Here is a 19,403-nt window from a genome sequence, read left to right as displayed (position 1 = left end):
TACATTTTCAACTGCTGAATACACAGACTTACAGACTGCCGAGCACACACACATACAGAATGCCAAATACACAGACAGTGCAGGGTGCAGTGTTTGTGTGTGTATTAGGGTTACAGTGTGTGTGTGTTAAGAGTACAGTATGTGTGTGTGTGTGTGTGTCAGGGGTGCAGTGTGTGTGTGTGTTAATGGTGCTATGTGTGTTAATGGTGCAGTGTGTGTGTGTTAATGGTGCAGTGTGTGTGTTAGGGGTGCAGTGTGTGTTTGTTAGGGGTGCAGTGTGTGTGTGTTAGAGGTACAGTGTGTGTGTGTGTTAATGGTGCAATGTGTGTGTGTGTTAGGGGTGCAGTGTGTGTGTTAGGGGTGCAGTGTGTGTGTGTTAGTGGTGCAGTGTGTGTGTGTTAGGGGTGCAGTGTGTGTGTGTGTGTTAGTGGTGCAGTGTGTGTGTGTGTTAGGGGTGCAGTGTGTGTGTGTTAGTGGTGCAGTGTGTGTGTTAGTGGTGCAGTTTGTGTGTGTTAGTGGTGCAGTGTGTGTGTGTTAGGGGTGCAGTGTGTGTGTTAGTGGTGGTTTGTGTGTGTTAGGGGTGCAGTGTGTGTGTGCGTGTGTTAGTGGTGCAGTTTGTGTGTGTTAGGGGTGCAGTGTGTGTGTGTGTGTGTTAGGGGTGCAGTGTGTGTGTGTGTGTTAGGGGTGCAGTGTGTGTGTGTGTGTTAGTGGTGCAGTGTGTGTGTGTGTTAGGGGTGCAGTGTGTGTGTGTGTTAGTGGTGCAGTTTGTGTGTTAGTGGTGCAGTTTGTGTGTGTTAGTGGTGCAGTGTGTGTGTGTGTGTGTTAGTGGTGGTTTGTGTGTGTGTGTGTGTGTAAGGGGTGCAGTGTGTGTGTGTTAGTGGTGCAGTGTGTGTGTTAGTGGTGCAGTTTGTGTGTGTTAGGGGTGCAGTGTGTGTGTGTGTTTGTTAGTGGTGGTTTGTGTGTGTGTGTGTAAGGGGTGCAGTGTGTGTGTGTGTGTGTTAGTGGTGCAGTTTGTGTGTGTTAGGGGTGCAGTGTGTGTGTGTTAGGGGTGCAGTGTGTGTGTGTGTGTTAGGGGTGCAGTGTGTGTGTGTGTGTTAGGGGTGCAGTGTGTGTGTGTGTTAGGTGTGCAGTGTGTGTGTTAGGGGTGCAGTGTGTGTGTGTGTGTTAGTGGTGCAGTTTGTGTGTGTTAGTGGTGCAGTGTGTGTGTGTGTGTGTTAGGGGTGCAGTCTGTGTGTGTTAGGGGTGCAGTGTGTGTGTGTGTGTGTGTGTTAGGGGTGCAGTGTGTGTGTGTGTGTGTTAGTGGTGCAGTGTGTGTGTGTGTGTGTGTGTTAGTGGTGCAGTGTGTGTGTGTGATAGGGGTGCAGTGGAAGTAAATGTATATATTTTCGTATTTCTGTATAATAAATAAAAGCTGTAACCTCCCCCCTTCCTTCTTCCCATGTTTTTCCAGGGAGGGGGGCACTGCTGGTGGTCAGTATAGTTCTGTAACCTGCAGCTCCTGGTCTGCCTCCCAGCTCCCCCCCTCTCCCCTAACACAGTGCCTTTGGGTCGGTGAACAAGGCAGAGAGCCAGGTGGGAATCGAGCCATTACTGCACACACTGCCCCCTGGTGTCCGGCCTCAGTACAGCATTACTGCACACACTGCCCCCTGGTGTCCGGCCGCGGTATGACGTCATCCGTATCCCCGCAGCTCAGCGTGTCCGTGTTTTCCCGCGCTCTCCCGGCGGGCATTGCGCGGCCGCCATTTCAGGGCAGCGGAGGCAAACTCGGGCGCTGTGTCAGGGAAAGGAAGGGGAATGAGGGGCCAGACTGGGGAACGTGGGAGAATGAGGGGCCAGACTGGGGAACGTGGGAGAATGAGGGGCTAGACTGGGGAACGTGGGAGAATGAGGGAACAGACTGGGGAACGTGGGAGAATGAGGGAACAGACTGGGGAACGTGGGAGAATGAGGGAACAAACTGGGGAACGTGGGAGAATGAGGGAACAGACTGGGGAACGTGGGAGAATGAGGGAACAGACTGGGGAACGTGGGAGAATGAGGGAACAGACTGGGGAACGTGGGAGAATGAGGGAAGAATGAGGGGCCAGACTGGGGAACGTGAGGGAATGAGGGGCCAGACTGGGGAACGTGGGAGAATGAGGGAACAGACTGGGGAACGTGGGAGAATGAGGGAACAGACTGGGGAACGTGAGGGAATGAGACTCCATGACAGCAAAGTAGATGAACAAAGCAGAAAAAGTTTTTGTTTGATGTGGCTTTTAAGCATCAATTTGATATTAAGCACAGGGCAATATATGGGAAGTTAATACTTTCTTTAACAGCTACAATAGTGTAAGAACACAAAAAACTAGGTAATACACTCACAAACAGATGGTAATGTCAGACAGATAAAGGAAGTGGAAAAAATAAAAACAAATATTAAATATAACAAAAAAATATAAAACAAGTTAAAATATAAGTCCTCTTAAATTCAACGCATTTCGTCCTCTATGGGGGATTTCTTCAGGGATGTGCGACAATATCTAGAAGGCTCAATATAGAAACAAAGAAACATAGAATGTGACGGCAGATAAGAACCATTCGGCCCATCTAGTCTGCCCAGTTTTCTAAATACTTTCATTAGTCCCTGGCATTATCTTATAGTTAGGATAGCCTTATGCCTATCCGACGCATGCTTAATCTATCTCACTGTGTTAACCTCTACCACTTCAGCTGGAAGGCTATTCCATGCATCCCCTACCCTCTCAGTAAAGTAATACTTCCTGATATTATTTTTAAACCTTTGTCCCTCTAATTTAAGACTATGTCCTCTTGTTGTGGTAGTTTTTCTTTGTTTAAATATAGTCTCCTCCTTTACTGTGTTGATTCCCTTTATGCATTTAAATGTTTCTATCATATCCCCCCTGTCTCGTCTTTCCTCCAAGCTATACATGTTAAGATCCTTTAACCTTTCCTTGTAAGTTTTATCCTGCAATCCATGAGCCAGTTTAGTAGCCCTTCTCTGAACTCTCTCTAAGGTATCAATATCCTTCTGAAGATACGGTCTCCAGTACTGCGTACAATACTCCAAGTGAGGTCTCACCAGTGTTCTGTACAATGGCATGAGCACTTCCCTCTTTCTACTGCTAATACCTCTCCCTATACAACCAAGCATTCTGCTAGCATTTCCTGCTGCTCTATTACATTGTCTGCCTACCTTTAAGTCATCAGAAATAATCACCCCTAAATCCCTTTCCTCAGATGTTGAGGTTAGGACTCTATCAAATATTCTGTACTGTGCCCTTGGGTTTTTACGTCCAAGATGCATTATCTTGCACTTATCCACATTAAATGTCAGCTGCCTCAACTCTGACCATTTTTCTAGTTTACCTAAATCATTTGCCATTTGGCTTATCCCTCCTGGAACATCAACCCTGTTACATATCTTAGTATCATCAGCAAAAAGACATACCTTACCATCAAGACCTTCTGCAATATCACTAATAAAAATATTAAAGAGAATGGGCCCAAGTACAGATCCCTGAGGTATCCCACTGGTGACAAGCCCAAGCTTCGAATATACTCCATTGACTACAACCCTCTGTTGCCTGTCACTCATCCACTGCCTTACCCATTCAACAATATTGGAATCCAAACTTAAATATTGCAGTTTATTGATAAGCCTTCTATGTGCAACAGTGTCAAAAGCCTTACTGAAATCTAGGCAAGCAATGTCTACTGCACCACCCTGATCTATAATTTTAGTTACCCAATCAAAAAAATCAATAAGATTAGTTTGGCATGATCTCCCTGAAGTAAATCCATGTTGTCTCTGATCTTGAAATCCATGTGTTTTTAGATGTTCAACAATCCTATCCTTTAACATGGTTTCCATCACTTTCCCCACTACTGAAGTAAGGCTTACTGGCCCATAGTTGCCCGACTCCTCCTTACTACCTTTCTTGTGAATGGGCACAACATTCGCCAACTTCCAATCTTCTGGGACTACTCCTGTTATCAATGATTGGTTAAATAAATCTGTTAATGGTTTTGCTAGTACACCACTAAGCTCTTTTAATAATTTTGGGTGTATTCCATCAGGTCCCATTGACTTATTTGGCAATATATATTGGAAGTTTGATTGTAGTAGATATGATTGATAACAGAGCATAACACATCCCTACTAGTTTAACCTCAATGATAGTTTTACATTGTATACTAAGCATACAATTTCAAGAGTTTAAATCGAATCCTTCGCTTAAAGCAAAAGTAAATACTAATCATAAGAGTAATAATAATAAAACAAGGATAAGGATAGAGGTGTTCCACAAAGCTGAAGGCCACAAGATGCATTTTTTATAACCTACTTTCATAGAGATCTTATTAAGATTGGTCATAGAAGACTGTCTGATGACTCTGAGTATGTCCGCAAGGATACAAATCATATCAGCACGGAAGTGTGAATGGAAGTGTATATGTGCTATCTATAAATCCGGGTAAATGGGTTTGAGCTGTTCGGAAGTTTAGAAACACGTGGAAATTTAACTGCACTATTACACCCCTCCTTTTTGCATATCGGTAATCCATGACGCCAAATATCCGTGTAGTTGGTGTATTTACCCCCCAACGTCTATCTTAACTCCTGTAAAGTACGGAAATGTTCTATTTGTAAGAACCACTCTTTAATCATTTGGCTTAATATTGTTTTCCACCCTTTGGTTATTACTGTCTTGGCTTCCATTAACATAAAGTAGCAGAGGGAGTATCTGACTTTAGCTGGAGGTATCTATAGTGAAAAAAGGAGAATACTTTATACTTTTTAGGCAATATCTATATCAGTAACTTTCTTGTTCCCCAATTCCTTCCAGTAGGTAGTTATCAAATTGCATGTCAACCGTTTATGATAGAGGTTACCTGTCTCCTGTTTGCACCTTTAACATAATGGGGAAGATGATGGGGCTGAAAGACTGCACATCACTAGGCATAGTATACCATTAAGAGATCAATTTATAATTAGTCTCCTGCAGAGAAATGCTTGACAAATTCTTGTCAGTCAACAGGGTATTAAGATTTTTACTCCAGTAGTTTGTGAAATGTGGAAGTTTTGGGCACAGTGAAGGTTTAAGTAATTCATAGCATTTAGAGACCAACTTAGTTGCAGGTTTCGATTAGGCACATAGTTGTTCAAATGGTGATTCACTTATTTTAGTATATTCCGTGGGGGTATAGCATTTTTTAAAAAACTGGTTCAGTTGAAAATATTGGAAGGATTGCGAGAGTGTGGGTTCACCATGTGGTATTAAGTCTTTCAGTGGTTTCACTCCTGATTCCTCAATGAATCCTTCTATGGGAGTATAGGGATCCCAAGGTGAGCAGTTGGATTTAGCATCAAGCCCGAAATACCCATGGGGATCATAGGATTGTATGAGGTGGACCATCTAGAGGAGGGGGCTGATGAGACGTCCTGGAGGTGTGCTACTTTTCTCCAGATCTTTAAAGTCGCTAGTGTTGTGTGTTGTTAAGGTAAAGGCCTGAGGCCAACCATGAAAGAGATTGTATTGGGTTTGTGATAAAGTTTTGTTCTATGGGGATCCATACTTTTGAAGGTGGTTATATTGGCCAATCAACTATCCGATTTAAGAGTATTGCGAAATAGTAGAATTGAATATCAGGAAGGCCCACTCCCCCTCTGTTTTTGGGTCTAGATAAGATGTATGCTAATCGGGTCTTTTGTTGGCCCAAACAAAATTTGTGAAAAGTGATTGTATGCTTTCGAAAAATGTTATAGGGAGAATAAACGGCATCGTATTAAGGAAATATAATAGTCTTGGCAGAATGTTCAGCACGATTATATTAATTCTGCTAGCCATTTATTATGTGGTTTGTTCCAGGAGATTCAATTCGATCGAATGGAGTTCAGCTATGTGGAAAGTTAGTTTGGTGTAATTTTTATGAATTCAGTTTTAACCCATGGCAAAAATACAGAGATTGTAACATAAGCGTGCAAAATTCACTATAATCTAGTAATGCAACGCTATAAGAGAAATCACTAGTAGTGATGTCCCGAACAGTTCGCCGGGAACCGTTCGCCGGGAACCGTTCGCCGGTGAACATAGACCGCGAACACGATGTTCGGTCCGCCCCCTATTCGTCATCATTGAGTAAACTTTGACCCTGTACCTCACTGTCAGCAGACACATTCCAGCCAATCAGCAGCAGACCCTCCCTCCCAGACCCTCCCACCTCCATGATGAATAGAAGCCGGTTCCTGGCGAACTGTTCGGGACATCACTAATCACTAGCAACTTGCAAGCCAATGGTCTGACTTAGTTGTCAACATTTGAAAAAAAAATGTATATGGAGATTTTCAGGGAGAAGTGTCGCTGATACATTTCATTTTTGGAGGGGGTGGAATTTATTAGATCTGTCAGTTTTTTTATCTGTTGTTTCTTTTGTGACCTAACTGTATTTTTTTAATATACAGTTGCAAGAAAAAGTATGTGAACCCTTTGGAATAATATGGATTTCTGCACAAATTGGTCATAAAATGTGATCTGATCATCATCTAAGTCACAACAATAGACAATCACAGTCTGCTTAAACTAATAACACAAAGAATGAAATGTTGCCATGTTTTTATTGAACACACCATGTAAACATTCACAGTGCAGGTGGAAAAAGTATGTGAACCCTTGGATTTAATAACTGGTTGAACCTCCTTTGGCAGCAATAACTTCAACCAAACGTTTCCTGTAGTTGCAGATCAGACGTGCACAACGGTCAGGAGTAATTCTTGACCATTCCTCTTTACAGAACTGTTTCAGTTCAGCAATATTCTTGGGATGTCTGGTGTGAATCGCTTTCTTGAGGTCATGCCACAGCATCTCAATCGGGTTGAGGCCAGGACTCTGTCTGGGCCACTTTAGAAGGCGTATTTTCTTCTGTTTAAGCCATTCTGTTGTTGATTTACTTCTATGCTTTGGGTCATTGTCCTGTTGCAACACCAATCTTCTGTTGAGCTTCAGCTGGTAGACAGATGGCCTTAACTTCTCCTGCAAAATGTCTTGATAAACTTGGGAATTCATTTTTCCTTCGATGATGGCAATCCGTCCAGGCCCTGACGCAGCAAAGCAGCCCCAAACCATGATGCCCCCACCACCATACTTCACAGTTGGGATGAGGTTTTGATGTTGGTGTGCTGTGCCTCTTTTTCGACACACATAGTGTTGTGTGTTTCTTCCAAACAACTCAACTTTGGTTTCATCTGTCCACAGAATATTTTGCCAGTACTGCTGTGGAACATCCAGGTGCTCTTGTGCAAACTGTAAACGTGCAGCAATGTTTTGTTTGGACAGCAATGGCTTCCTCTGTGGTATCCTCCCATGAAATCCATTCTTGTTTAGTGTTTTACGTATTGTAGATTCGCTAACAGGGATGTTAGCATTTGCCAGTGACTTTTGTAAGTCTTTAGCTGACACTCTAGGATTCTTCTTCACCTCATTGAGCAGTCTGCGCTGTGCTCTTGCAGTCATCTTTACAGGACGGCCACTCCTAGGGAGAGTAGCAGCAGTGCTGAACTTTCTCCATTTATAGACAATTTGTCTTACCGTGGACTGATGAACAGCAAGGCTTTTGGAGACCCTTTCCAGCTTTATGCAAGTCAACAATTCTTAATCGTAGGTCTTCTGAGAGCACTTTTGTGCGAGGCATCATTCACATCAGGCAATGCCCCTTGTGAAAAGCAAACCCAGAACTGGTGTGTGTTTTTTATAGGGCAGGGCAGTTGTAACCAACACCTCCAATCTAATCTCATTGATTGGACTCCAATTGGCTGACATCTCACTCCAATTAGCTCTTGGAGATGTCATTAGTCTAGGGGTTCACATACTTTTTCCACCTGCACTGTGAATGTTTACATGGTGTGTTCAATAAAAACATGGCATCATTTCATTCTTTGTGTGTTATTAGTCTAAGCAGACTGTGATTGTCTATTGTTGTGACTTACATGATGATCAGATCACATTTTATGACCAATTTGTGCAGAAATCCATATCATTCCAAAGGGTTCACATACTTTTTTCTTGCAACTGTACTCCATGGAGACTTTACACAATAGATTTATCAATCTTTCAGGCAAGGAAGGGAAAAGTGGCACCATTATGGATCACACTGGAAATGTGTAGGGATAAAAACATTTCTAGGCAGAGTTTGATGGAGATTTATCAAAGTGTCTCAGACGCGTATACTTTGTGGTGAATGTTTCGCATAGTTTTTATTAAATACATTTTAAAAGACCCAGTACAAAAATGCACAGACTAACATAAGTGTGCAAGATTCACTATTACCTAATAATACAAAGCTATGAGATAAATCATTAGCATCTTGTAAGCCAAAAGGTATTATGCTTAAAGCAACTATACAGGACGATAAGAAAGGAAAGCTATTGTCAATTAAAGTGGCCAGTATGATTGCAGAATATAGAAAAATGTTTACATACCCAATAATATCTTACAAAGAAATTCAACAGTTGACAGTGTGAGATAAGGAGACAAAACACAAAGCCCAATATGCAATAATCAGAAGTATCAAACCCAAGGAAAATATGAGTAAAACAATCAGTTTACACGTTGCAGTTCCGAAACAGTCTGCCTTTTAATACTTTGTATAGCATGGTAAGAAAAAGTTAATAAAGGTAACAGACTTTACATGAATGACTGAGACAGTTTTTCTTCAGACCTTAATATACATGGGATAAAATAGTTCAGTTTTCCCGTGTTACAATCAGTAGGAGATCAGTTCATCACTGAGGATTTACGTGTTTTAATAATCACACAACTGCATTCAAAAGCCATGTTTTGGGCGAGCTGTCCTTGGCAGAAAAGCATATTTAAATATGTGCAAAGGTGTAATTGGTCCATGTGATTATTTTCTTTAAGATGGTCGCCCCCTCTATATTCTGCGCTTGGGACAGGTGGACACTAAGGGATTGATGAAGGCTCTTGGAGAGGAGTCCATTTTAAGACATGTAAGTGACTAAACTCACCCGGTCAGACAGTCTACATTTATTATTATTATGTTATTTATTTAGCGCCATCAAATTCAGCAGTGCTTTACAATGGGTGGACGAACAGACATGTAGTTGTAACCAGACAAGTTGGACACACAGGAACAGAGGGGTTGAGGGCCCTGCTCAATGAACTTACATGCTAGAGGGAGTGGGGTAAAATGACACAAAAAAGTAAAGATAGTATTAGACTAGTGACAGTTGCAGAAGAGGAATCAGTTGGGAGCTATTAACGGTTTAATTGATACGCTTTTATGAGGAAGTGGGTTTTAACGATTTTTTAAAAGAGTGTAGACTGGGTGAGCATCTAACGGAGGAGGGGAGCGAGTTCCACAGTTTCATTGAACTTAATTGTATTCACATCCTCTTTAAACTTCATGCCCTGTTGTCCAAAATCTGAAATAATAAATCAGACCTCAGAAAAAGTCTAGAACACTGATAGTTAACTTTGGGATCCTAAATATTTGTAAAAATGTTTTTACCACAACACTGCCGTTCTTAAGGTTGAATTAACACCACGGGAAAATATAGTCATCAATCACATCAATCATTCTAGAATTGCTGCGTGGATATAGTTAAGGTAAAATATTTTAGCCTCTTACTTTTCACCTTACCCGATGTCAAACTTTCCCAAATGATAATGGGACCCTAATAAGCAAAGATGAGTTTACATGTAATTCCTCCTTATTACGTTTTTTAGTGCATAATCTGAAGGATCAATATGTGAAATGCAGTTAATTTGCACTTCAAACAAGCCTTTATCTTTGCAGGGGTTTGTGGGGCATGCTTTTTGTGATGCATGGAAAGAGGGACATGGTACATCAGATATAATTTCACAGTATTGCAGATCAATCGGTTCAAAAATATGGAATTTTCCATTCCAGGTCATATCCATTAATGAGGAAGGACAGAAACGATGTGAAGAGAACACTCTCCAGTTTGGATGGCCCATTGGGTAAGGAAAAATCAACTTGTGAACATGTGGTTGAATATAAGATCAATTAGGGTGTAGACCCTACACCCACTTAATATACACACACACTGTACAGGGAGTGCAGAATTATTAGGCAAGTTGTATTTTTGAGGATTAATTTTATTATTGAACATCAACCATGTTCTCAATGAACCCAAAAAACTCATTAATATCAAAGCTGAATATTTTTGGAAGTAGTTTTTAGTTTGTTTTTAGTTATAGCTATTTTAGGGGGATATCTGTGTGTGCAGGTGACTATTACTGTGCATTATTATTAGGCAACTTAACAAAAAACAAATATATACCCATTTCAATTATTTATTTTTACCAGTGAAACCAATATAACATCTCAACATTCACAAATATACATTTCTGACATTCAAAAACATAACAAAAACAAATCAGTGACCAATATAGCCACCTTTCTTTGCAAGGACACTCAAAAGCCTGCCATACATGGATTCTGTCAGTGTTTTGATCTGTTCACCATCAACATTGCGTGCAGCAGCAACCACAGCCTCCCAGACACTGTTCAGAGAGGTGTACTGTTTTCCCTCCTTGTAAATCTCACATTTGATGATGGACCACAGGTTCTCAATGGGGTTCAGATCAGGTGAAAAAGGAGGCCATGTCATTAGATTTTCTTCTTTTATACCCTTTCTTGCCAGCCACGCTGTGGAGTACTTGGACGCGTGTGATGGAGCATTGTCCTGCATGAAAATCATGTTTTTCTTGAAGGATGCAGACTTCTTCCTGTACCACTGCTTGAAGAAGGTGTCTTCCAGAAACTGGCAGTAGGACTGGGAGTGGAGCTTGACTCCATCCTCAACCCGAAAAGGCCCCACAAGCTCATCTTTGATGATACCAGCCCAAACCAGTACTCCACCTCCACCTTGCTGGCGTCTGAGTCGGACTGGAGCTCTCTGCCCTTTACCAATCCATCCATCTGGCCCATCAAGACTCACTCTCATTTCATCAGTCCATAAAACCTTAGAAAAATCAGTCTTGAGATATTTCTTGGCCCAGTCTTGACGTTTCAGCTTGTGTGTCTTCTACAGTGGTGGTCGTCTTTCATCCTTTCTTACCTTGGCCATGTCTCTGAGTATTGCACACCTTGTGCTTTTGGGCACTCCAGTGATGTTGCAGCTCTGAAATATGGCCAAACTGGTGGCAAGTGGCATCTTGGCAGCTGCACGCTTGACTTTTCTCAGTTCATGGGCAGTTATTTTGCGCCTTGGTTTCTCCACACACTTCTTGCGACCCTGTTGACTATTTTGAATGAAACGCTTGATTGCTTGATGATCACGCTTCAGAAGCTTTGCAATTTTAAGAGTGCTGCATCCCTCTGCAAGATATCTCACTATTTTTGACTTTTCTGAGCCTGTCAAGTCCTTCTTTTGACCCATTTTGCCAAAGGAAAGGAAGTTGCCTAATAATTATGCACACCTGATATAGGGTGTTGATGTCATTAGACCACACCCCTTCTCATTACAGAGATGCACATCACCTAATATGCTTATTTGGTAGTAGGCTTTCGAGCCTATACAGCTTGGAGTAAGACAACATGCATAAAGAGGATGATGTGGTCAAAATACTCATTTGCCTAATAATTCTGCACTCCCTGTATAAAACCCTTGACCTTAATCAGAGCACACACAATATGTGCATGTGAACTATTAATAGCCAGTCATTGCCATTGTCCTCTTGACTCAGAAGCTCAATTGGTTATAACTGGTTGAAAGCCCTAACATGACTTGGAAAATTGCCTGTTATATTGTAAGCATCATCTTTTTGAATTTGGCAAGACATGGAGGCCCATTGTTACATTTTGCCACATATTGTCTTGTCCATAAAGTAATGTAGTCCTTAAAAATTGTATTACATCCTCTGCAATATTACTTTATCTAGGAAAACACTATTTTATGTAAAGTCACATACTTCACAACATAGTGACGGGGGCCCTCTGGGAGGACTCACTAGTGATGAGACTCACATCACTAGAGACACCAATAATGTACAGAAACATCAGGGAAAGGGTTGTGCCTGCCTGCTGAAGGGGCAGACTGTCTGTCTGGTCGGCTGTTTAATGACACAACCGTACAGGTGGTGCATGGTCTGATGCAGGACACCAGGGAATTAAAGCAAGACAAGACACCAAAATCGATACTGTTAAGAGGTATGAAGTAATAAATCTTCTTCGGTATTGATAAAATCCCCTGTCTGGATAGCTTTGGCCGCTACTATTTAAACAGTAGCCCTGGGAGTAGTTTTTCTATAAGGACTTATTGTAATACATTCATACCTCAAATATCTTCTTCAAGACTTGGAGCATTAATTTTATGTTCTCCTGCTGCTAAACTAAGTGTCATGTGATTCTCTTCCAGTCCTAATCCTTTAATCCAGAATAAGTGTATTTCAAACGTTGATACTCAACAGGGTAAAGGGAATTTCTCTATCACATGATGTTCGGCTACACTGATGTATATGTCTCTCTGCCACAGATCATGGACATGCTTGGTGGACCTAGAAGGCCTTAACATGAGACATCTCTGGCGGCCAGGAGTGAAGGCCTTGTTAAGGATTATAGAGGTTGTGGAAGCAAATTACCCAGAGACTTTGGGGCGGTTGCTTATTGTACGAGCTCCAAGAGTGTTCCCTGTTCTGTGGACTTTGGTGAGTGATAGGAAAGTTAGGGAACAGAGATGTTGGTACTCAGTTTTCTTTATTTACAAACATGATTCTCAAACATTTACGCGGTTGTCTATCTTGTATGGCATGAAGAACAAGCACCATCTTCAATTCTTTGTTGCTGGAGAGATTCCATGTTGGCCTGAAATCTATTTTACCAGGTGGTCGTGGTTTTAATTCCTGTTATTCAGCCATTTTCTCATCCTAAACTGCTCTTCATCTGTCGTAGGTCAGCCCATTCATTAATGAGAACACAAGAGAGAAATTTTTGATATACAGTGGAAACAACTACCAGGGGCCTGGTGGGATCTCCGATTATCTGGACAATGAAATTATCCCAGACTTTCTTGGAGGAGAATGCATGGTAAGAATGGAGTTAATTATTCAGTATTTATTAGAAATGTCCACCGACCTTATCCACCTGAGTCGTTGCAGAGCCCAGCTATTTTGTCAAACGGTTTGACTGCTTTCTTTTCTGGGGACCAGACCACTCCTGGCATCGTAACCTTTACAGTGTGCTCTGAATTTCCCTTGAAGCTTAAAAATTGTTTTCAGATAAAATAAATAGAATTAGCAGTTTGCATGCATATATAACAAAGAAACTGTTTAAGTTTGTTTTTATTTACAATTCTCATATTAAACAGACTCTGCTTAAATCTGGTTCTGTTTACACTAGCTATGAGAAATCTGTATATAATTACAAATATGCTTCTTTAAGATATTCTAAGGGATATTGCTTTTTTTCTCTACAGTGTAACATCTCTGAAGGTGGATTAGTTCCCAAGTCATTATATCAATCAGATGATGACACTGAGGCGTCAGATCACATCCGGCTATGCACGGACACTGTTTATCACTCTTCCTATGTCTATAAGGGATCGCCACATGAGGTGAATACAGTACATATATGTTATATGGCAATGTGGCTGACCTTAAATTTTTACATGTGTCTTATTATAACTGTTTAAACAGAGATAGAAAGTCATTGTATTATTATTTATGAAATAATTTAATACAATGTTTTATTTAGGTCCTTGGTTAAACCAAAGTAACTTGTATAAATAGAATGATAATTGACCATGTTTATTTATCATTTTTTGGTACACTTACTGAATGTGACAAAATTGTATTTCTGCTTCTACAGTGGTGTTTTAGACCATCACAGATATATTGCAATATAAAAAAAAAAAACAGTGTGTTCTCTGAAACTTCTGTCACTCACTGTTTCTGTAAAGGTGGAATGAATGAAAAACATAAATTGTGCAAATTTACACAATGTATAATTTTAAATATTCCTTTAAAACATGCATTACAGATCACAGCTGAGATCCTAGAAGAGGAGTCTGTTATCACCTGGGACTTTGACATTCTTCGAGGAGATGTGGTGTTCAGCCTATTTCACTCCAAGCGAGCCCCACAAACTCACCAGAAGGACTTGGGCATAGTGGCTGGTTCCACGCCTTCCACCAATAATGTACAATTAATTGATAAGAATTGGGTCATGGGAGTTGATTACAGCCTAGTGGAGTCACCTTTAATTTGCAAGGAAGGAGAGAGCATCCAGGTTTGTAACTTTTTAAAATACAAATTAGACAACGATTTTATTACTTGCACATGTCAAGTCTCCAGCTTTGGACAGAACATAAAACATATTAAATGACGCTGGATTTTCAGTAGGTTTCACTTTATCTGATTATGCTTACGCTGACAATTTGTAGTGAGAAGCAGAGCAGCAATGCTACAAAACAGCAAGATGTAATGTAACATGCAGTTCTGTATAACCTGGGGACATTATGTGGAGAATGCAAGAGTATATGGAATCCAAAAATAGGTAATAGGACAAGAAGAATTCTACATGTTGATGGAATAATCTAGGTCAAAACCAGCCAATAAAGCCTGATTACCATGATGGCTGGATGTTCATCAGAATAAGTTTATAAATGTTATCAACGCAGTTTGATTAAGGAGCAACTTGTGATTCAGCTGTAGTATTCCTTTAACTGCTTGTATGCTGACTGTAGGATTAAATGCAGACTTGTTATAGTCTCCCATATGTCAATGCCCACCTTCCCTTTTTATCCCCAAGGGATCCCATGTGACTCGTTGGCCTGGCTTCTATATACTGCAGTGGAAGATGCACAGCCCAGCTTCTGGTTCTAGTTTGGTTCGGGTGGATGATGTCCTTGCATCTCTTCAAGGGTCCAGTCATAAGTGCAAGTTCATGTATTATTTTGAGGTGCTGGCATCGGAGGATTTCAGGTACTGGAGGATGGAAACATTTATCTAACATAGTACCAGCTAATAAGTTTCACAATGACTTGTCAGAATATAGTAATTTAATTAAAGAAGACTTTCCAAGTTTAAATAATGTTTGGACGTTAAACAGCTATTCTTTGAGTTGAATCTTTTGATAATAATTTCACAATTAAAAATTATACTAATAGAAAGTAGAGAATAGTAGAGAGATTGATTTAAATAAAACCAATTATTTGGCTCCTTAACCCCTTAACCCCTTAAGGACCAAACTTCTGGAATAAAAGGGAATCATGACATGTCACACATGGCATGTGTCCTTAAGGGGTTAAGGACACATGACATGTGTGACATGTCATGATTCCCTTTTATTCCAGAAGTTTGGTCCTTAAGGGGTTAAAGGGACATTATATTCACCAAAACAACTTTAGCCTACTAAAGCAGTTTTGGTGTATAGAACATGCCCCTGCAGCCTCACTGCTCAATTCTCTGCCATTTAGGAATTAAATCACTTTGTTTATGAAACCCAGTCACACCTCCTTGCATGTGACTTGCACAGCCTTCCTAAACACTACCAGTAAAGAGTCATCTAAAGTTTATCCTTTCTTTATCGCAAGTTCCTTTTAATTTAGATTTTCTTATCCCCTGCTATGTTAATAGCTTGCTAAACTCTGCAACTGCCTTCTGAATATGATTAAAGTTCAATTTACAAAGCAAGAGATACAATTGTTTAAGGTAAAACATCTTGAAAGTGAAACCAGTGTGGCAAGGGCTGCATAAACAGAAACAAAGTGATTTAACGCCTAAATGGCAGTGAATTGAGCAGTAAAACCGGAGAGGCATGATCTATACACTAAAACTGCTCCATTAAGCAAAAGTTGTTTAGGTGACTATAGTGTTCCTTTAAAGCTCAGTATTATTTTAACTTAATATTTACTTAACCCCACACACCTATATGTAACAAATATGTATTTGTGAGCTGTATAAAATGAAATATATCCTGCATCTGGGCACTTTAATTTTACCTTCCTGTCCTTTACTCTTTCCTTACCACCTTGTAGTGAGCATAGGGAAAGCAGCATACAGAGAACAGGAGAAAGTAAAGCAGTGTTTTAGTTTATCCCCTTCATTTGCAATGTTTGCCATGTCTGAATGGGATTATTGTCATTTGTTCAATTAATTCAACCGATAAAAGCAGGTTGCTTCAAGACAGTCTGTCTGGGTTGAGTTTGTTGCAACCTGTTATTGTGGGTCAAGGGTAAGGTCTAAAAGCACATGGCACCTGTTTTAAGTAAAATTAAAAAACAAAAACCCAAGTGCAGTGTGACCTCTTTAGTTAAATGCCACCAATGTTTGTCTTTATTCAGTCACCATGACTGACCCAGCAGAGATTGGTTACAGATTGTTTTTACAGTATTTCTCCAAGCCCTTAGGAAGTAAGCCAGGCTAGCTCTACTGACATTAGAGAAGTTTTGAAGTCCGTGCATGAGCTATGTGTAGTTATTGTTCTGTTTACTTATTTTATCCACTTGTTCTTTTCATAGAGGCTCGATGTCCAGCCTGGAGTCCTGCAGTGGTTTCTCTCAGCTGAGTGGTACCACCAACTCTTCCAACAAATCTCATAGTGATTCGCTGATATCCAGATAACGAAGAATGGGGGGTTTCTGACCCCTCTACACACCACCCTCATGCCTACAGATGGCCTTAGCTAATTGCTAGTGGACTATAAGATCTTCTGCTTCCATGAAGTGCAACCACCTAACACAACTCTCTGTCTGAAGCAGCCCAACCTGCAATACCAACGTTGGAAAACTTATGTAATGGAAGCTTAGTGGACGGTGCTAATTCCTGAGGCAGAAATTCTTGTATGGGCTATACCAAGATCGTAACCTTAAACTCTTGGTCTTTGTTTCTACCAAGAAATTTATATAATTTAAGGTTACAGAATTTTCATAACAGAAGAAATAGGGAACAACATGCATCTCTGCCTTTATATAAGGATATTATATATGTAAGGCTCCCTAATAATTTAGTTAAGTTACCATATTTATAAGTCCATCCAAAACTTACCCTTCTGGTGAAATAAGTAGGGATACAGGGATTGCTACAGGAACAAATAAGGCTAATGTAAATGTCACGGGAAGAGATATTACAATGGCTCATGAAAAGAGAAGAGGGATATTGCAATGACTGACAAAAAAGGGCAGCTATACTGCAATGGTTAGTGGAATGAGCAGCAATAGTGTCATGGTTAATGGAGGGAGTAAGGTAACTGTGGTGCCTAGTGGAATAAGTTGTGTTTCTGCAATTTTATAAACCCACTAATTCCAATAAAGTGTGAGGTGCTTCCTAGTAAGGTGCTAAATAAATTGCAGAAGTGAAAATCAACAGCAAACACTCCGCATAAATATGCGTATTTACTCGACAAACAGAAAAACAACACATAGTGTTGTGCTAATGAAGGGAGTAAGACAGCTGTGATGCCTAGTGGAATGAGTAGGGTTTTACAACACCTCTATAATCTGTAGTTTGGTTTATGAGATGAGACGTAGCTCAGTCCCCTCTACAAACTCTCAACACTGCCAGACGGTAAATCGTGCCCTTTTAACTTATTTATGAAGCTTTATTTTACTCAGGCCAAAAATTTCTAAGAGAAATAAACCATTACTTACAATTGGGTGTCTCCTGTTTTCATTTATGTATTTATTTATCCAACTTTTATATTTACAAGACAAACTAACTAAACATATACTCTATAATGCTCGTGAATCACACAAGTTTAAACTTACATTGAGCATAACATTAAGTAGCTTCATGTTGAAATACCAAAGGTAAGTCTACCTATCCTCATACAAAAAATATTATGTATGTCAAAAAGATCTGTTTTAACGGTAATAATAATACATTGTTTAAAAAGAGAGGGGGAGTGTTGTGAGGTTTCTCTATCCAGCAGTTGCGGAAATATCCGTTTATAGTAACCTAATATAAATAATATAAATCTCCAGCGCCAAAGAGATTCACATAACATTGCCACCGTCAGTCAAGTCTACAAGTAAATATAACTGATCATGCGAATAATCAAACATATATAATGATGTACCCTAAGGTTAAAAGTGCTTAACCTACATTAAAGTGCAGAGTGCCAAATTCCAAGTGCATAAGAAATTCATAAAGCACTACAAAATATAAAATCAAAATATATACAGCTTGTCAACATTCCTATGAGACTAGAATATAGTCCAGGGGTCAGCAACCTACGGCACTCAAGGCTGCCTAACCTTAACTGACTTTGGCCCATCAAGAGTCCTTAGTGCAAACTGAGATGTTAGGGGCAATCCTCACTTTACGCATTTTAGCACTTATAGGATGTAAGCTCAGATCACTTGATCCAAGAACTTGTGAATGTGAATCTGCACTGGATTAGAGCAGCCTGCAGAAGCTATTGCAGCTCCTGCCCTTGACCTTTATCTGGCCAGCCCAGTCCCCACTGGACTCCAGGGAAGCCACCTAAACTGCTAGATATACACAGAGCTTCAGAATCAGCCTCCCCCTCATACAAATAATACAAACATCCCACACACAACCACATCTCCACAACCACAACACCACTGACAATCCACATACATGCACACAACCCCAGAAGCAGCCTGTCACATGCATGACTGCTGACCCAACCAGACCCAACCATCAACGCATTGCCCCCCAATAACACACGTGACACCTCGTTCTTGTGGATAAGGGCAACGGCCACAGCTTTATTTAACTTAACAATTTGCTCAGTCCAAATCTGCCAGCTGTTGGGTGTTTGCCCAACAGGCAGTTCTCACACCTTCGGTACCATGAGCCTCGACAGCCAGCTCCTCGCCATCAGCTCCGTGCCGGCTGTCGTCTCCCCAATGTCCTTTCTTCCTCTGCGCTGTCCAGGGAAACCGCCACCGCGATGCCCCTCCTCGCGCACTACACTGCGCGGGCATCGCGCCCCCCCGCCGACAGCGCCTCCTCAATTCCTGCTTGCAGGCCCGTGTTAAAAATGTCCAGCCCAATGGGGGACAGGTGCACCCCATCCCGCCTCATGAGTGCATCATTGTCCCCCTCCAATTCAACGTGCCTCACTACAAACCCACCCAGGCGGCGTACGAACCGGGCCATGGTCATATTGACCTTCCGCCTATAGCGCTCCAGGGCCTTGCCCTTTCCCTTGGTTCGCCAGACCATGCGGGGCACATTCTCGGACCAGACGAGGGTCAGGTCCCTGAACAACGCGACACAGCGGGCCACGTCATGCCGCATCGCGTGCACCAGGTCCACCGACCGTCGCCGTCCGACATCGTTCCCGCCCACGTGAATAACCAGGGTAACCGGCCCCGACACGTAGCGCCTGAGCTGAACCAGCTCATCATATAACCCGTCCCAAGACAGCCCTTGAATACCCCTCCAACGTAC

At 41.2% G+C, this 19,403-nt stretch overlaps 1 protein-coding gene across 2 annotated transcripts in view; it reads left to right on the top strand.

Annotated features, from left to right (window-relative positions):
• Positions 1 to 17,636, top strand: part of SEC14L5 (SEC14 like lipid binding 5) — a 41,268-nt gene extending 23,632 nt beyond the window's left edge. For both annotated transcript variants that reach the window (XM_063430744.1, XM_063430743.1), the window contains 8 exons: positions 8,919 to 9,007; positions 9,931 to 10,001; positions 12,521 to 12,692; positions 12,937 to 13,071; positions 13,460 to 13,597; positions 14,023 to 14,271; positions 14,794 to 14,966; positions 16,505 to 17,636. In XM_063430744.1, the coding sequence (XP_063286814.1) occupies positions 8,919 to 9,007; positions 9,931 to 10,001; positions 12,521 to 12,692; positions 12,937 to 13,071; positions 13,460 to 13,597; positions 14,023 to 14,271; positions 14,794 to 14,966; positions 16,505 to 16,607 (1,130 nt within the window). In that variant the 3' untranslated portion in view covers positions 16,608 to 17,636. The remainder of the gene's footprint in view (positions 1 to 8,918; positions 9,008 to 9,930; positions 10,002 to 12,520; positions 12,693 to 12,936; positions 13,072 to 13,459; positions 13,598 to 14,022; positions 14,272 to 14,793; positions 14,967 to 16,504) is intronic.
• Positions 17,637 to 19,403: the final 1,767 nt, after the last annotated feature.

The sequence above is a fragment of the Pelobates fuscus genome, chromosome 8 (genome assembly GCF_036172605.1).
Source record: "Pelobates fuscus isolate aPelFus1 chromosome 8, aPelFus1.pri, whole genome shotgun sequence".
Taxonomy (NCBI): domain Eukaryota; kingdom Metazoa; phylum Chordata; class Amphibia; order Anura; family Pelobatidae; genus Pelobates; species Pelobates fuscus.
This window is presented reverse-complemented; position numbering and strand designations above follow the sequence as displayed.